Raw genomic sequence first — 18,805 nt, 5'->3', positions numbered from 1 at the left:
TCCATTCACACCTCAATCTCTCTTATTTCATCAATTGCCTACCGGAGGCGGAGTCGGGGAGACTGTCTCCAGTTTTTGTTCATGTGGTACTATTGGTGGCGCTCAGATGCCTATTGGCTAAATGGTTGGATTCTCAGAAGCCAGATTTTGCAATGCTGATATCACAATTAAAAGTCTTCTTAGGCGTAGACAGGTTGGATGCCGAACAACATTGCAATTCAGAAATTGCCCGATGACTAATAGATCCGGTATGCACACAACTGTGCCTTTTTCTTTGATTGCTGCAGAGTCGAGGTGGGGCTTTTAGTTTTCTTCTTCTTTCCCCGACCTTCAATGTGTGGGGTTTCCATAAGGGGGGAGTGTTGGCTTGTGAAATGGATAAGGGGCGGCCAGTGACTTCAGAGACTGCACCTGTTTCTTGTGATGGCCTTTCCTGCGAATATTGTCTCATTGCATCAGACCTTAATGTCTTTATTTGTGCTAATGTATTTTTACTTTATTTTTGTGTCATTTTTGTTTCAGCAATATCTGTTTGCGATTGCATTTATGTTACATAAATGTTTAATAAAAATATATTTAAAAAATGACTTTTTTGTTAATAAAAAAAAGCAGTACAATAGAAAAGCCAGGAAACATGGGTATCGTTTCAGTCGTATTGATCCCCAAGAAAGAGAACATGTCAGCATCAAGTGCACTGCGTAAAAACAAAACGCCCCAAAAGTTGCAGAATTACAATTTTCTTTTTTATTTCCCCCTACTTATTCTAGGGCTATACATTTTATGGTAAAATGAAAGATGCCATTACAATTAACAAAATACACAAATAACAAAACCCTCATATGGGTCTGTGGATGGAGATATAACAGCTATATCTCTTATAAAGCAAGGAGTAAAAATGAAAATGCAAAAATTAACAATGTGTCCTTGAGACCCTTAAAGGGGTACTCCGCCCCTAGACATCTTATCTCCTATGCAAAGGATAGGGGATAAGATGTCAGATCGCCACGGTCCTGCTGCTGGGGAACCCCCGGGATCCCGGCTGCGGCACCGCGCTATCATTACAGCACAGAGCGAGTTCGCTCAGCACGTAATGACGGGCAATACAGGGGCCGGAGCATCATTACGTCACGGCTACGCCCCTCAACACGTCACGAGGGGGCGGAGCCATGACGTCACGCTGCTCTGTCCCCTGTATCGCCCGTCATTGCGCACAGAGAGAACTCGCTCTGTGCTGTAATGATCCCGGGGCTCCCCTGCAGCGGGACTGCGGCGATCTGACATCTTATCCCCTATCCTTTGGATAGGGGATAAGATGTCTAGGGGCGGAGTACCCCTTTAAGGGGTTTAAACAGGGCAGGTTGGTCGGCGGTGTTGATTATTGCGTGAGTATATATATAAATATATATAGCTACGACAGTTATACAGTGATCCCTCAACTTACAATGGCCTCAACATACATTAGTTTCAACATACAATGGTCTTTTCTGGACTATTGTAACTTGAAACCAGACTCAACATACAATGCTATGGAATCTGTGAAACGTGTCAATGGCTAGAACGGACCAATCGGAATGGATATTTCACTAGTAAAACTTGTGTATTCCTAAAGTGCACACCCTGACTGGTGTCTGGTAGCGCCCCCTACAATGCAAGGAGGTATTACATGTTCTGTACTCTTTACCTGTGCCAGGGTTAGCTGCTCCTTTGGGCGTCAGGTGAGGGCGGCTCCATTTTCCTTTTTTTAGGACATTGCGTGTTCTTTACAGGACCCTGAAGAAGCTTCTGTCCTCTACATAGACCAGTGTTTCCCAAAGAGGTTGCCTCCAGCTGTTGCAAAACTACAACCCCCAGCATGCCCGGACAGCCTTTGGCTGTCCGGGCGTGCTGGGAGTTGCAGTTTTACAACAGCTGGAGGCACCCTGGTTGGGAAACACTGAAATAGGCAGTGATTACAGCTCCCAGCAGCTCTTTCTTACTTTTATATGTAAGGACTTGCTTTATCTGTATTAGTTATCTACTTATTTATCTTTAATCCTTACTTTTTCCTATTTTTGGATGACATTTTGGTGGCTTCAGAACCAATTACCAGGTTTCCATAGTTATGGTCTCAACATACGATGGTTTCAACATACAATGGTCGTCCTGGAACCAATTAATATTGCAACTTGAGGGACCGCTGTATATGACTATCATAGCTATCTATCACTGCAGGTATCATCAAAACGCCTGTTGTGTTTTGCTTCCTTTCCTTCACACTGCGTACTTCCGCTCAGCTGATTTCCCGCCCTTAAGTTCCTCCGATCACGTGGCTACAATCGTGACGCAATTGCGCAGCCTCCCCCAGGTAGTGACCCTATCGTCGTCCTGCTCCTAGGGCGCATGTGCAACCCGGTGTGAGTGCGGCCTATCGATTTAATCTATTACGTTACACCGTAAATTGGAAGCGGTGGAGACAGCTTGAACGTCTTCTCAGTTACCGAGGCGGTTTGGGCATCTAGGCGGCCAGCCATGGAGGCGGCTTATTATAGCCCCGAGCACTCAGGTAAGAAGACATGAGAGTGAGGACAGCTGTTCCGCCGGCCGGGTCACCTCCCGCCTGAGTGTAGGCTTTCCGGGAGTCGTGCACCGTCCTCCGGGGGCCCTCTTTATACACCCTGTATATGGCAGTACGGATGTGTAGTGCTGCACCCAGCTGAGTGCCCCTCCTACAGTGTGTGCTCAGGGTGGATGTGTGTGTTTTGCCTTCTCTGCCAACCAGATGTGCCGCATGTATCTACTTTTTTCCAACCAGTGTGCCCCCAGCTGTAGCAAAACTACAACTCCCTACATGCCCGTGCAGCCTTTGCCTGTCCAGGCATGATGGGAGTATGACAGCTTGCAACAGCTGGAGGCACCCTGGTTGGGGATCAGTTATTGCTGTCCCCCTCATTCTCCCCCCTGTGTGTCAGTTATTGCTGCCCCCCTCATTCTCCCCCCTGTGTGTCAGTTATTGCTGCCCCCCTCATTCTCCCCCTGTGTCAGTTATTGCTGCCCCCCCTCTTTCTCCCCCCCTGTGTGTCAGTTATTGATGCCCCTCTTTCTCCCCCCCTGTGTGTCAGTTATTGATGCCCCTCTTTCTCCCCCCTGCGTGTCAGTTATTGCTGTCCCCCCTCATTCTCCCCCTGCGTGTCAGTTATTGCTGTCCCCCCTCATTCTCCCCCTGCGTGTCAGTTATTGCTGTCCCCCCTCATTCTCCCCCTGCGTGTCAGTTATTGCTGTCCCCCCTCATTCTCCCCCTGCGTGTCAGTTATTGCTGTCCCCCCTCATTCTCCCCCTGCGTGTCAGTTATTGCTGTCCCCCCCCTCATTCTCCCCCTGCGTGTCAGTTATTGCTGTCCCCCCCCCTCATTCTCCCCACGCGTGTCAGTTATTGCTGTTCCCCCCCCCCTCATTCTCCCCACGCGTGTCAGTTATTGCTGTCCCCCTCATTCTCCCCCCGCGTGTCAGTTATTGCTGTCCCCCCCCTCATTCTCCCCCCGCGTGTCAGTTATTGCTGTTCCCCCCCTCATTCTCCCCCCGCGTGTCAGTTATTGCTGTCCCCCCCCTCATTCTCCCCACGCGTGTCAGTTATTGCTGTCCCCCTCATTCTCCCCCCGCGTGTCAGTTATTGCTGTCCCCCCCTCATTCTCCCCCCGCGTGTCAGTTATTGCTGTTCCCCCCCCCTCATTCTCCCCCCGCGTGTCAGTTATTGCTGTTCCCCCCCCTCATTCTCCCCCCGCGTGTCAGTTATTGCTGTTCCCCCCCCTCATTCTCCCCCCGCGTGTCAGTTATTGCTGTTCCCCCCCCCTCATTCTCCCCCCGCGTGTCAGTTATTGCTGTCCCCCCTCATTCTCCCCCCGCGTGTCAGTTATTGCTGTCCCCCCTCATTCTCCCCCCGCGTGTCAGTTATTGCTGTCCCCCCTCATTCTCCCCCCGCGTGTCAGTTATTGCTGTCCCCCCTCATTCTCCCCCCGCGTGTCAGTTATTGCTGTTCCCCCCCCTCATTCTCCCCCTGCGTGTCAGTTATTGCTGTCCCCCCCCTCATTCTCCCCCTGCGTGTCAGTTATTGCTGTTCCCCCCCCCCCCCTCATTCTCCCCCTGCGTGTCAGTTATTGCTGTTCCCCCCCCCCCCTCATTCTCCCCCTGCGTGTCAGTTATTGCTGTTCCCCCCCTCATTCTCCCCCTGCGTGTCAGTTATTGCTGTTCCCCCCTCATTCTCCCCCTGCGTGTCAGTTATTGCTGTTCCCCCCTCATTCTCCCCTTGTGCGTCAGTTATTAGTGTCCCCACATCTCCCCCTTCCCTTATGGAAAAGGCTGACAAGGCACCACCCTGAAATGCTTAGTCACCATTGTGACTTGGTACCCGTAATTAATGAATTGAGCATTGTAAAGGTTTCTGAGTAAGTCTAAGACTTTTGGCCTATATGCTGGGCATGCGACTATCTGGGTAGTGCTGGTCACAAACAAAAGGGCACAGAACTAATCTGAGCGTTTCTACTCCATCGTATGGTGATTTTTGAGGTCTCAGCACCAGTTATTATAACGTGTAAGATGCAGTGCTGGGTGATATACCGGTTCATACCGAATACGTTGTTTTTTTTTTTTTTTTGCTGTACGATATGAATTTTCCCTTCCATACCCCAATACCGGTCGGGCCTCTCCTCCCCCCCCCCCCTTCTCCACATCGGAGAACTAATCATAAGTGACCTGCGGGCGCTGCTCTGCTTCTCTAACCCCACCCCCCCCCAATTAACTATCAGCCGCTGCGCTGTCCCCCACATCGAGGAACTAATCGTATGTGACCCACCGGCGTTTTAAATGAATTAGTTGCGTGCCACGGCACTGGTAATTATTAGGACATATGTACTGTGCCCGGGCTGCAACAATAAACAAAATAAACTTTGACTCCCCTTCCTAAGTTCCCCCGTTGCTCCGGTATCTGCCTCACGCTGCTTCCTGGGGATGGGAACATGACAGAGTCATCAGCGTATCACCGGCCGCAGCGACGTCCCGCCTCGGCCGGTGATAGGCTGAGCGCACTGTCATGTGAGGAGCCGGCCGGCTCCTTACATGACCGTGCGCTCAGCCTATCACTGCCCGAGGCAGGACATCGCTGCGGCCGGTGATAGGCTGACACTGTCCACAGGAAGCAGCTTGAAGATCGCAGCGGAGGAAGGTGAGCCAAAGTATATTTTATTAGTTTTTTGTACCCCGGGCACAGTACAGATGTCCTTTATTAATAATTTCCAGAGCTGCGGCATGCAACTAATTCATTTAAAACGTCGGCGAGTCACATATCATTGGGGGAGAGAATACCGTTTAAGTACTGTGGAACCGCCATAACATCCAAAAATACTGTGATATGCATTTTTGGTCATACTGCCCAGCTCTAGTAAGATGTTCTTATAAATGGTAGTTATCCTTTTAGGCTCCCCACAGACCAGCATATTTCATGCTCAATTTGGCATCCATATTATGGATTCAAGTTCCAATCATCATATGGGGGCAAGTCTGATGTGTCAGTTAGGGGTCATCAGACCAGTGTTCGGGCCAGGACAATACAGATGTCAAAATGCGCATATAATACACTTGTCTGTGAGGAACCAATTTTTTTTTATTTATTTTTTTATAAAACTCTGTTTTAGAGCTGTGTGCAGTGTTGCAAAACTCCAGACAAAGGATGTGTGGGCATGCTGGGAGTTGTAGCTTTGCAAAAACTAAAGGCAACACCGCTCTAACAAAGTGCTTTCCAAACACTGTAGCTCCAGCTATTGTAATGCAAAACTACAACTCCCAGCAAGCTTGAACAGCCAAAGCTTTCCCTGACTCCTGAATGATAAAGAAGCTGATCAGACATTCAGGAGTCTGTGAAAGCTGAATGACAGACATAGTGACAGCTATGTTGATTAGCATCCAGCTTTACTAGGAACAGAAAGAAAATGTATGCATAAAAACTACTGTGCAGTGATTTGCAGACTACCAGGTTGCTCCCAGACTCAGACCAGATGTGTCCTCACTAGAGATGAGCGAACTTACAGTAAATTCGATTCGTCAAGAACTTCTCGGCTCGGCAGTTGATGACTTTTCCTGCATAAATTAGTTCAGCCCTCAGGTGCTCCGGTGGGCTGGAAAAGGTGGATACAGTCCTAGGAGACTCTTTCCTAGGGATGTATCCACCTTTTCCAGCCCACCGGAGCACCTGAAGGCTGAACTAATTTACGCAGGATAAGTCATTAACTGCCGAGCCGAGAAGTTCGTGACTAATCAAATTTACTGTAAGTTCGCTCATCTCTAGTCATCACAGTGAGGGAGAGAGATGGACATGCCCCCTCCACTAGGCAAGATAACAAAGCAAGTGAGCAACATATAAATGCTATTTGTTAGGGATATATAGGACCTAGACACATAAAAATATGTACATGATCAGGATTAGGTACGGAGTAACATCACATTTATAATTTTTTATTGCACTATAACAGTACCTGTCATAGTGCAAAAAAAAGTGATTTTACTCAGTACCTAATCCTGATCATATTTTAATTTGTTTATGTCCTATATATCCCTAAGAAATAGCATTTATATGTTGCTCACTTGCTTTATCTTGCCTAGTGGAGGGGGCATGTCCATCTCTCTTTCCCTCACTGTGATGACACATCTGGTCTGAGTCTGGGGACAAGCTTTAAGCCTTGTTCACATTTTCTTCTTGATCTTCATTGCCAGTACATGTCAGGATACTGATAAGATGGGCAGGTCCATTTTTTTTTAATTTTTTTTTTAACATCCATATCTGATAAGTGAGTTCCACTCCCAGACCACCCCCACCCCCACTGTCTAGTGGATTGATGTGGTCACTGTGGCCTCTTCAGTTACTACAATGCACGCTGCCATACACAAGATACACTTTACAGAAATCAGGGTTTATTGGAGAAATCTACAATTTAAAGGAGGCTCTTGTACCCTGATGGGCCACCTCTAGCCTGGATACAAGATGACATGTGGTTTGGCATGGAGACATATAGATATTGTGTGGCCTCCTGTAGCAAACAGATGTTGCAGCTGAGCCTGTAGATTCTGCACACTTGAGTTGCCATAAATGCTTGATTTGTGGTAAAACTGGCAAATGGACAGACTAAGTGTTGTTATCTGGTGGAGACATTCCTGAGAAGCCCTTGCTCTTCATGGACATTCAGTATCCTGCTGAAAAATGCCACTTGGAAGCCCTGCCATGAGAGGCAACAGAATGGCTGCAGACTGCCCTGCACGTATTGCGAAGCTTAGTGTATGTGCACTTGGAGAAATTTCTTGAAGACTTCCCGTGTGCAGCAGGTGCTGCTGAATGAACTGGTGCCCATTGACAGCAATGCAATCCGTGCAGTATTCCACCGAGAAAATGAACATGTTTGTTCTTTTGGCGCAGTCTGGCATCTGAATTGCTGCAGTAGAAATTCAGCTGTGTGCACAATGCAGCAGAATCTTATTGAAGACAATGGGAGGCTGCCGCACCTAAATCTCCGGCAGATATTTCTCAATGTGCAAATACGGTGTCCCTAGATCTTCACACCAGCAGTTGGGGCAGTGTTTGTGGCTTCACAGCAAAGCCAGCAGCAATAGCTAAAAAGTTAGCCGTACTAAATTTATGGTTAAATACAACAATAGGATAGGACTCCTAAAACAAAAATGATGGTAGTATAGATGTTTGTCTTGCTAAAGATTGCAGGATTGGTTATAGTGTCTCCTTCTGATATGATCTTCTCAACTGTGGTGTTTTGTGTGCCTTCAACTCCCTTAAAACGTGTACAGATATTTACTGAGTTTCTTTTTTTTTTTTTTTTTTTCTTTTTTTGCAGATGATGGGGGCGCAACCCCAGTGCAAGATGAACGAGAGTCGGGCTCTGATGATGAAGGAAATAATGAGCATCATGGATCAGAAGGTGAAAGTCCAAGTAGATATGAGGTATGAGAATGTCCCATGTAGCTAATAGTTGTTGTTGTTTTATGCAGAAAACAACATGCCTAAATTGTAATTTCCTTACCCCCTCTAGAATGACAACAGTGATGCTGAAGAAGTACACAAACGTCAAGGCAGTGGTTCAGATAATGAAGTCAATGATTCAGACGATGATGAACGCAGGCCACACAACTCCAGTGATGTGGAGGATGACAGTTTTAATCGCAATGCTAGTGACTCTGAAACTGAAGGGGCTCATAATCATGTTGCTAGTGATTCAGAGGATGAGGCACCCCAACAGAAAGATAGTGATGATGATGATGATGATGGCATGCCTGTTAAAGGTGCAGCAAGTGACTCTGAAGAAGAGGTACGATCTAGACCTTCGGCCAGTGAGTCTGATGAGGATAGACCTACCAAAAGAAAGTTAAAAAAGAACAACTCAGAGGATGAGGACCCTGTCAGGCATGCAGGCAGTGACTCTGAGGATGAGACTCCTAAGAAGCATGCAGGCAGTGACTCTGAAGATGAAGCTCCTGCCAAGCACGTGGCCAGTGACTCTGAAGATGAAGCTCCTGCCAAGCGCGTGGCCAGTGACTCTGAAGATGAAGCTCCTGCCAAGCGCGTGGCCAGTGACTCTGAAGATGAAGCTCCTGCCAAGCGCGTGGCCAGTGACTCTGAAGATGAAGCTCCTGCCAAGCGCGTGGCCAGTGACTCTGAAGATGAAGCTCCTGCCAAGCGCGTGGCCAGTGACTCGGAAGATGAAGCTCCTGCCAAGCGCGTGGCCAGTGACTCGGAAGATGAAGCTCCTGCCAAGCGCGTGGCCAGTGACTCGGAAGATGAAGCTCCTGCCAAGCGCGTGGCCAGTGACTCGGAAGATGAAGCTCCTGCCAAGCGCGTGGCCAGTGACTCGGAAGATGAAGCTCCTGCCAAGCGCGTGGCCAGTGACTCGGAAGATGAAGCTCCTGCCAAGCGCGTGGCCAGTGACTCGGAAGATGAAGCTCCTGCCAAGCGCGTGGCCAGTGACTCGGAAGATGAAGCTCCTGCCAAGCGCGTGGCCAGTGACTCGGAAGATGAAGCTCCTGCCAAGCGCGTGGCCAGTGACTCGGAAGATGAAGCTCCTGCCAAGCGCGTGGCCAGTGACTCTGAGGATGAGAGACCTGTTAAGCGCTCGGCTAGACGTGCTATCAGTGGATCAGATGAGGATGCACCTAAAAAGAAGTCTAGTAGGTCAGAAGATAAGGCTCCTGCTAAAAGGAAAATTGTTGACTCAGATGATGAAGCTCCTGCTAAGCGTGCAGTTAGTGACTCGGATGATGAACGTCCCAAACCAGCGCACAGCGATTCTGAAGAGGATACACCTTCTAAGCGGGCAGCCAATAATTCAGAGGATGAATTTCCCAGGATGAAAAGAAAAATTGTGTCATCAGACGATAGTGATGATCAAGTGGAAAGGAAAATGACCAAAAAAAAGAAGAAAAGGGCACAACGCCGAAGTTCAGGCAGTGATGACAGCGCAAATGAGAGTGCCAGGAAGAAGGCCACTTCAGACAGTGAAGAAGAAGGAGGCAAAAAAATTTCAAAAAAGAAAATTCTTTCTGACAGTGAAGATGATGAGGCAAATGATAAACCAGGTATTAAGGACCGCAGTGATAATGGCCTACTAGTGCGTTACATAGTTAGTATGGTTAAAAAAGACATCTCCATAAAGTTCAACCAAGCAATTGAAGGGAAGGGGTTCATGGGCACAGGGAAATGGATGGGATTTTTTATTTCTGCATAAGCATTAATGTTGTTTTGGTATAGGAATATATCTAACCCTGTTTGAAAGTCCTCAACGGTTCCTGCTGTGACAATTTCCTGTTGTCCCTGGAGACTAAACTTTTTTATTTTATTTATTTTTCCTCCAGACTAAGGCAGTGCCCCCTAGTCCTTTTGAGAGGGTTTAACCTGGAACAGTTTCCCCCATATTTTTTGTATGGACCATTTATATACTTATATAAGTTGATCATGTCCCCCCTAAAGTCTCTTTTCAAGACTAGACAAATATAATTCTTTTAACCCCTTAAGGACCAAGCATTTTTCTGTTTTTACACTTTCGTTTTTCCTTCTTACCTTTTTAAAATCATAACCCTTTCACTTTTGCACCTAAAAAGACAGATATTTATTTATTTATTTTGTTTTTTTTTGTGCCAACAATTCTTCTTTGTAACGTCATCAGTCATTTTACTCAAAAATCTACGGTGAAACGGGGGAAAAAAATCATTGTACGACAAAATTGAAGAAAAAACACCATTTTGTAAATTTGAGGGCTTCCGTTTCTAGGCAGTACAATCTTTATTCTTTAGATCCATATGATTAAAATGATACCCTACTTATATAGGTTTGATTTTGTCGTACTACATGCATGAAAACATACATTTAATATTTTCCTCTTCTGATCCCTATAACTTTTTCTGCTTACAGGGCTGTATGGGGGCTCATATTTTGTGCCGTGATCTGAAGTTTTTAGCTGTACAATTTTTTTATTTTATTTTTTTGATCGCTTTTTATTCTTTTCTTGTGGTATAAAAAGTGACCAAAAATACGCTAATTTGGAATTTTTGTGCGCGTATGTGCGGTTTAACAATATATTTTTATAGTTCGGACATTTACGCACACGGCGATACCACATGTCTATTTTTATATTTTTTATATGGAATTTGGGGAAAAGGGGGGTGAGTTAATGTGGGTTTGTGTTTTTTTATTTATTTTTTTTAACAAAAATGATTTTTTCTCATTCAGCTCCATTGGGGGACACGGGAACTGTGGATATATCTTGCTGCCACTAAGAGACTGACACTAGGCATACAAGAAAGAAGTCGGCCCCTCCCAGCAGGGTATACACCACCTACTGCCGTAGAGACGCTCAGTTTTAGCTTAATGTCATAGGAGGCAACACAGGACTGGATTGCTCCAGGCCTGGTCTTATATTATTTTTTTAGTGTTAGTGTTTAGACTTTTTCTTCTATTTTATTTTTTCTAGGTAGGGGCGACAGGAGCATGGCGCTACCTGTTTCCCCACATGCGACTGAAGGGCACGGTTCCATAGTGTATGGTCCGTTAACCCTTCCTCGCCACCGGCCAGCACCAGGTTGTACCTTGGGTCCGGGTCACTTATTGCCTCTGCTCCCCCCGCTTAAAGAAGCCTGGCATGATGCTGCAGTCTTAGTCTGGTGAAGACTTCTGGGGATATAACTTCTAAGGAGGTAAGTATTCATCAAGTACCTTCATGTTCAGGTGAGTTTCCCTACACCCCTTCCCCCTCTCCATCTCTAGGGCTCCTCAAGGGGGGACAGGTCTTTATTTAGTTGGGGGGCTCCCTTAGGGTTGTGGGGTAGGGGCATTGGGGGAATCTGTGATTGGGGGCACTGACTGTATTCTGTGGGCTGCAGCCCCTCACACACCGTGAGGTAGCTGGCGCCCCCCCCCCGGACGACATTGCGGCCGTCCAGTCTAGCTATCACCGGCAGCTGTTCCCACAGTGGAGGCGGCGTGTGCGGCCGCGAACCAGGCCGCTAATTTAGCCCGCGGCTTCGGCCTGGTCCTGGCTGAGGGCAGCTCCGCCCCGCTGGCGGTCTCAGTTCCTGCAACCGTCCCCACAAGGGAGGCGGCTGCGGGCTTCTGTCAGGGGGCATGTTGTAGCCGGGAGCCAGGCCGCTGCTTTATCTGCAACTTAGCCTGCTCCCGACCGAGTGTGGCTCCGCCCCGCGGGCGGTCTCGTCTATTCTCCGGCAGCCGTTTCCGCAGAAGGAGACGACTGCCGGCTTCACTTAGGACTGTTTGGCCGGGAACCAGGCCGATACTTTAGGCCGTGGCTTCGGCCTGGTCCCGGCCGAATGTAGCTCCGCCCCTTTCCGCTCTCTCTGAGCGCCAAATCTTAGCGCTAGCACGGGAGAGGCTGAGACAGCCTGGCCCTGATAGGCTGAGCCAGTCCTCCCCGTGCCAGCGCGCGCACAGTAACTCCTCCCATCAGGTCACGTGACTCGGAGCCCGAGTAGCTCGCCTGTTCCACCGCAGTTCTTCAGACACTGCTACATGCTGTTCCTGTGGGTCTCCTATCCCTGTTTCCAGCCGGCTGTCCTGTATTCCGAGGGTGTGGGGACATCATCCAGGAACCTGGGTGAGCTAATTCCAGTTCTTCTGTCACTAATTGGCTTTGCTTGGCAATGTCCACCCCCAGCATTGAACCTTCCCTCAGACAGGCGGCCCCTGCTTTGGTCATTTACTATGCTTGTACAGTGTGTAGGGTTAAATTTTCAGGGGGTTCGGCTGCACCCACTTGTTCTGCCTGCTCTTCCTCACGACCTACTACCCCTGCCCAAGATACTCCTTCGGGGTCTGTGGCCCCTGAACCTGCCCCGGTTTGGGGGACTTCCCTCTCCCAGACTATCTCAGACCTGACGCAGGTTTCCAAGGAGGTGGCTACAGCCTTAAGGCAGTCTTCCCTACGTCCCCCTCGGGAAGCAAGTTCGGCGTCTTTGGACCGTCGATGCTCCCACAGACGCCCATGGTTTTTTTTCTCCGGACTCCTCTCCTGAAAACAGGCGCCGCTCGCGCTCCAGGTCCCCTGCTCCTAGGCGGCATTCCCGGTCTCATGACCGCTCTCCTAGGGGCCGTTCCCCGAACTGCCATTCTAGATCCCGGTCACCCAGATAAGGAGCCTCCACAACCGTTCCCGATCTTCAGGTGAATTGGCGGACTCAGTACCTCATTTGGATTCTGAAGAGCTGTCCTCAATGTCTGACTTGGTGGATGGCCTGGTGTCTGCAGTCAGGGACACTTTCCATCTACAGGACCCTGGATCTTCTGACCCAGCTCCTGAGGTTTCCTTTGCCCGTACTCCTTTCGCTTAAGTTTTTCCATCCTCCTAAGGAGTTTGGAAACTTCCAGGCGGTCTCCAGAAGCACATCAGAGAAGCGCTTCCAGGGCACTAAAAGGTTAAAGACTTTGTGTCCATTCCCTCAGGACCTTATTTCTAAATGGACTGTTCCACCATCTGTGGACCCCCCCCCCCCCCCCCCAGTCTCCTTTTTATCCAAATCCACCACTCTACCGTTGGCGGATGCCGCTTCCTTTAAGGATTGGCCAAATATGCATTTGAAGCGGTGGGATCCTCCCTGCTTCCGGCCTTCTCTTCCACCTGGTTTGCGAAGGCCTTAGTGGTGTGGGCTTCTCAGCTTCGTCAAGGTCTGTTGTCCGGGGCCTCCCTGGAGGATCTGGCTGAGATTGCTCGTCAGGTGTCAGACGCAGGCGAATATTTATGCCAGGTTTCGCTGGAGTCTGCTCGCTGTGCAGCTGTCGCTTCTGGCAACCTAGTCGCCATTCGTCGCTCCATGTGGCTCAAAGCTTGGAACGCCGATTCGGCTTCCAAGAAATCTCTGACGGCAATGGCCTTTACTGGCGGTCGCCTTTTTGGGAAACGGCTGGACGACATCATCTCTGAGGCTACGGGAGGTCAAAGTTCTTTGCTTCCCCATAACTAGACTCGCCGCACTGCGGCTCGTGGGGGTTTTCGTAAGTCAACCTCCTTTTGCCCCCTGGGTCAGGGGCACCAGGAAAAATCGAGCCCTTCGCAGGGTAGGCAGGGCCCGTCCTTCAAACTTCGCTCCTCCTGGAAGCAGGATAATCGTTCCAACCGATTTCCCGCTAAATCAGGAACCTGCAAACCTGCCCCAACCTGAAGGGGCTCCGTCTCGGGTGGGCGGTCGCTTACTACTTTTTCGGAACGTCTGGTTGGCACAAGTCCAGGACTCTTGGGTTCGGGACGCCATCTCCGACGGTTACCGAATAGAGTTCGCTTCTTTACCCTGGCATCGTTTTTTTTTCCGATCCCGGCCTCCTCGTTCACCTCCTCTGGCCGCAGGTTTTCATTCTGCCATTCGCACTCTGCTGCAACAGGGTGTTATTGTGCCCGTTCCACCTCAGGACCGTTCAGGGGTTTCTATTCAAACCTCTTTGTTGTGCCCAAGAAGGAGGATTCAGTCCGTCCGAATTTGGAGCTGAAACTCCTCAACCAGCATCTTCGCCTTCGCTGCTTCCGTATGGAGTCACTGCGGTCGATCGTGGCATCCATGGATCAGGGCGGATTCCTGTCTTCAGTGGACATTGGGGATGCGTATCCACACATCCCGATTTTTTTATTTATTTATTTTTTTCCCCTCCTCATCAGCGTTTCCTCCGCTTTGCCGTTCCGCAGGGTCACTTTCAATTTGTGGCTCTGCCCTTCGGCCTGACTACGGCCCCCAAGGGTTTTTACCAGGGTCCTGGCGGCTGTCATGGCCATTCTCGGGTCCCGGGGGGTGTCTGTCCTTCCTTACCTGGACGACCTGCTTATCAAGGCCCCGTCCTGGATCCAAAACGAGGAGAGTCTCCGCATATCCCTGTTGACTCTGACCAACTTCGGGTGGCTGATCAACGAGGAGAAATCCAACCTTTCTCCCTCCTGGTCTCTGGTCTTTCTAGGCCTACGGTTTGATACCGGGCGTGCCAGAATCTTCCTCCCTCCGGACCAGCGGAGTGCTCTGCTGTCAGGCGTTCGTCACTTGAGACACCCGCATCCTGTGTCCATTCGTGCTTGCATGGCAGTGCTGGACAGTATGGTGGTGGCCATAACGGCGGTTCCTTTTGCACAGTTCCGTTGCCGTCCGCTTCAGTGGGCTATTCTGTCTGTCGGACGGATCCCCCCCCCCTGTCCTTGGATTATCGGATTTGTCTGCCCACCTCTGCTCGCCAGTCTCTTCTTTGGTGGCTACACTCTCCCCTCCTTCAGAGCTGCCGCTTGTTTCTACCGTTGAACTGGCTGGTTCTTACGACGGATGCGAACCTCCTCGGTTGGGGGGGGGGTGTTCTCCTGGACCGGACGGTCCAGGGCCGCTGGTCACCTCGGGAAGCCAGGCTTCCTATCAATGTCCTGGAGATCCGGGCGATATTCCTTTTTCTCCGACACTGGGAGTCTCTTCTTCGGGGTCGGCCAGTTCGCATTCAGTAGGACAACGCAATGGCCGTGGCGTATCTCAAGGGGGCACTTGCAGCAGTGCCGCCATGACCGAGGTGTCCAAAATTTTGACCTGGGCGGAACGCATGGTTCCCCCCATATCAACGATCCACATTCCGTGGGTAGAAAATTGGGAGGCGGACTTTCTAAGTCGCTCTTCTCCCGATCCAGGGGAGTGGTCCCTTCACCCGGAGGTGTTCGAGTCAATTTGCCGTCGTTGGGGAATTCCGGACGTGGACCTCTTTGCGTCCCGCTTAAACCGGCAGGTTCCAAGCTTCGTGGCAAAGTCCAGAGATCCTCTGGCGCGGGCCGCGGACGCCCTCGTCATTCCCTGGTCTCGGTTCACTCTCCCGTACCTGTTTGCGCCAATTCCCCTTCTTCCCCGAGTTCTCAGGAAACGGAAGGCGTACCGGCCATCCTAGTGGCCCCGAATTGGCCCCGCCGATCTTGGTACGCCGACGTGGTTCGGCTCATGGCGAACGTTCCCTTCCGACTGCCAGATCGCCTCGATCTTCTTTCTCAGGGTCCACTTTGCCACCCCAATTCACAGCCGCTGCGTTTGACGGCGTGGCGGTTGAAACCGCAGTATTGAAGGCTCGCGGTTTCTCATCTGGGGTTATTCGCACTATGCTCAAGGCGCGTAAGCCGTCCTCGGCTAGGATCTACCATATGACTTGGCGGGCTTATTTTCGGTGGTGTGAGGCCCGCTCTCTTTCCCCGATTCGTCTTTCTCTGCCGAACATTCTGGCATTTCTGCAGTCGGGTCTTGAGACGCGCCTGGATCTTAGTTCCCTCAAGGGTCAAGTGTCGGCGCTGTCTATTCTTTTTCAGCGGCCTCTGGCTTCTGACTCATCGGTTCACACCTTCTTCCAAGGAGTAGCTCACGAGATTCCTCCATACAGGTCTCCTACTCCCCCTTGGGACTTAAATTTGGTCCTGAGTGCCTTGCAATCCGTTCCGTTTGAGCCTATCCGCGATATTTCTCTGTTTCATTTCCTGCAAGGTCGCCTTTTTGGTAGCTGTGACCTCGATCCGTCGAGTGTCTGAATTGGCAGCTCTTTTTTGTCATCCTCCCTTCCTGATTCTTCATCAAGACAAGGCAGTACTTCGGCCGGTTCCTTCTTTTCAACCGAAGGTGGTTTCGTCCTTTTCATCTGAACAAGGATATCATTCATCCTTCCTTCTGCCCTGCTCGGTCTCATCCTAAAGAGCGTTCTCTCATAAATCTTGCGAGTTTACCTCAAGGCCACCTCTTCTTTCCGACGGTCTGAGTCGCTGTTTGTCCTTCCGAAGGGCCGACGCAAAGGTTTGCCGGCTTCTAAGGCCACCATCTCCAGATGGATCCGGTCCGCCATTTCTGAAGCATACCATTCCAAGGGGAAGGATCCTCCCTTCCAGGTAACGGCTCACTCCACTCGCTCTGTGGGGGCCTCTTGGGCGGTCTTTAACAGGGCTTCGGCCCTACAGGTGTGTAAGGCAGCTACCATGTCTTCGGTGCACACGTTCAACAAGTTTTACCAAATGCACACTTCTGCATCCGCCGATGCCTCTTTAGGACGTAAGGTTTTGCAGGCAGCGGTGGCTCTGCCGTCTGCTTGATTCTGGGTTACTTGGTTTTCCCACCCCTGGGGACTGCTTTGGTATGTCCCACGGTTCCTGTGTCCCCCAATGGAGCTGAATGAGAGGAGAATTTTTACACTTACCGTAAAATCTTTTTCTCAGAGGCTCCATTGGGGGACACAGCTCCCACCCTTTGTTAGTTGTGATCTGAGAGTTGGTCGCCTGTCAGTCTGTTGGTTCGTTGTTTTGACTGGGCGCCTTCTGGATTCTTTAATTTATTTTAATTTTTTTCCGGTTTGGGACTAAAACTGAGTGTCTCTATGGCAGTAGGTGGGGTATACCCTGCTGGGAGGGGCCGACTTCTTTTTTGTATGCCTAGTGTCAGCCTCCTAGTGGCAGCAAGATATACCCACGGTTCCTGTGTCCCCCAATGGAGCCTCTGAGAAAGATTTTACGGTAAGTGTAAAAAAATCTTTTTTTTTTTTTCACTTTTTTAGTCCCCTTAGGGGACTTTTAGGAGTAATCATAAGATTCCTCATACAGATCAATTTGGTTCCATAAAACCACATTGATCTGTGTGCTCTGCGCTCGATTGATAAAGCCTGGCCAGGCTTTATCATTCTGAGTGCAGGAGCCGGCACTTCAGGAGAGGTAAGCCCTCAGGCTACCTCAGCTGTGAAAGGCACCTTTAGACGCCACTGTCAGCTTTGACAGTGGCAATCTAAAGGGTTAATAGCCAGCCGCGGCGATCGCCACATGTCAGCCATTAACGCCAGCCCTCAGCTACAGGAATCAGCTGGGGGGCAGCCGGAATGACGCAGGCTTGAGTGGGAAGCCCGCGTCATACCCTGTTAACGGCACATGGACGAGTATAGACGTCCATGGTCGTTAACAAGTTAATCTTTCCTCTTAGCTAAGATATTCCATGCCCCATTTTTCACTATAAATATCCACTAACTAGCCACATGGGGAAGCAGTCTTTGAAGTTTTATTTTCCTTAGTTGTGCTTGAAAAATGTGAAAAGAAAATAAATTACATAACTGCATGAATTGGTTAGATGCATTGGTATGTCGTTTTGTAAAATTAATCTGATAATTTTTTATGTTGCTAGTGTGGGGGAAAACAGCATTGCATTGTGTTGGCGATCTTTGAGATAGGAGTCTAATTTTTGTGGTTCATAATCACTTTTTTATCTTCAACACAGCCTCTAAAAAGAGTAGAATCCTCTCAGATGGAGATGACTCTGATAGTGATGAGTCTTCCAAGAAAACTCCTCAAAAAAAGAAGGCAGTTTCATCTGACAGTGAAGAGGATGGGGCAAAATCTAAAGACGAACCAAAAAATGCAGAAAATAAGCTCTTTGGTAGTGACAGTGAATCTGGAAATGAAGAGGAGTAAGTAGCATCCACCTTGACATTTTTAAATGGCTTTTCTAAAACTATAGCAAAAAAAAAATGAATAAATAAAACTTGTGAATCCAGGAAACTGCTACATGTTTAGAAGTCCTTTGTAATTGGTGTTGTTACAGTGATGTCAAATTATAAATGTGATACCGGTTGATACCAGAAATATTGCCAGCTGGAATTCTAATGGGATTTGTAAAGGGAGTAACTTTAGTTTATTATTATTTTTTTTTTTCCATGGAGAAATCTAATTGCAGACATTTTTGGAGAGTCTGGGGATGAAGAAGAGGAGGAGTTTACGGTAAGAAAAGTTTACACAAATATTGCACATAAAAGAGCAATCTTAACTGAAACTTATACCTGTACATTTGTCCATAATGACTTAATGCTGTTGCGTAGCTCCTGTGTTAAACTATACACATGTACATGGCACAGGCATAGTAGAGCTTTGTTTCTCTTTTCATTTAATAATCAGGGTTATTTTAAGTTCTTAGCGATTTATTATTATTTTTTTTTTTAAAAGCTTAATTCTCTAACATTTTTTTTATTTTATTTTTTTATATTTTTTTTGTACATTTATGGCACGGGTGTATGTCTTTGGTGCCAAGTGTTGTAAATGTACTCTATGGGGATGTTACAGCAATGGAACTGTGCTTGCATCATCTGCAGAATGTTCAACTATATACTTTGTTGCAATAGCGAGGAGTGGAGAGAGTGCGGATCCCAAACATCTCAACCCTTAGATCCTGTGGTTGATATAATCTGTAGCATTTAAGTAATAAGACCTATAAAGGAACACTTTGTTACCCCTTTAGGACCCTCAAATGCGATCACTGGGTCC

General features: G+C 48.8%; 2 protein-coding genes across 6 annotated transcripts in view; one reads left to right on the top strand and one right to left on the bottom strand.

Annotated features, from left to right (window-relative positions):
* MYO7B (myosin VIIB) overlaps positions 1–2,261 on the bottom strand; it is a 222,068-nt gene extending 219,807 nt beyond the window's left edge. For 3 of the 5 annotated variants that reach the window (XM_056564675.1, XM_056564676.1, XM_056564677.1), the window contains exon 1: positions 2,040–2,260. The gene's annotated coding sequence lies outside the window, so the exon portion shown is untranslated. Of the gene's footprint in view, positions 1–1,681; positions 1,890–2,039 lie in introns of those variants that run through there. The other 2 variants (XR_008891050.1, XM_056564678.1) reach the window with 2 other exon arrangements.
* Positions 2,262–2,346: 85 nt separating this feature from the next.
* IWS1 (interacts with SUPT6H, CTD assembly factor 1) overlaps positions 2,347–18,805 on the top strand; it is a 75,058-nt gene continuing 58,599 nt past the window's right edge. Inside the window, exons 1-5 of the mRNA XM_056564681.1 lie at positions 2,347–2,542; positions 7,865–7,971; positions 8,060–9,599; positions 17,766–17,955; positions 18,208–18,265. Of these exons, the coding sequence (XP_056420656.1) occupies positions 2,509–2,542; positions 7,865–7,971; positions 8,060–9,599; positions 17,766–17,955; positions 18,208–18,265 (1,929 nt within the window). The 5' untranslated portion in view covers positions 2,347–2,508. The remainder of the gene's footprint in view (positions 2,543–7,864; positions 7,972–8,059; positions 9,600–17,765; positions 17,956–18,207; positions 18,266–18,805) is intronic.

Source organism: Hyla sarda, chromosome 3 (assembly GCF_029499605.1).
Source record: "Hyla sarda isolate aHylSar1 chromosome 3, aHylSar1.hap1, whole genome shotgun sequence".
Classification (NCBI taxonomy): domain Eukaryota; kingdom Metazoa; phylum Chordata; class Amphibia; order Anura; family Hylidae; genus Hyla; species Hyla sarda.
Note: the sequence above shows the minus strand (reverse complement) of the source record. Positions and strands in the feature narration are given on the sequence as shown.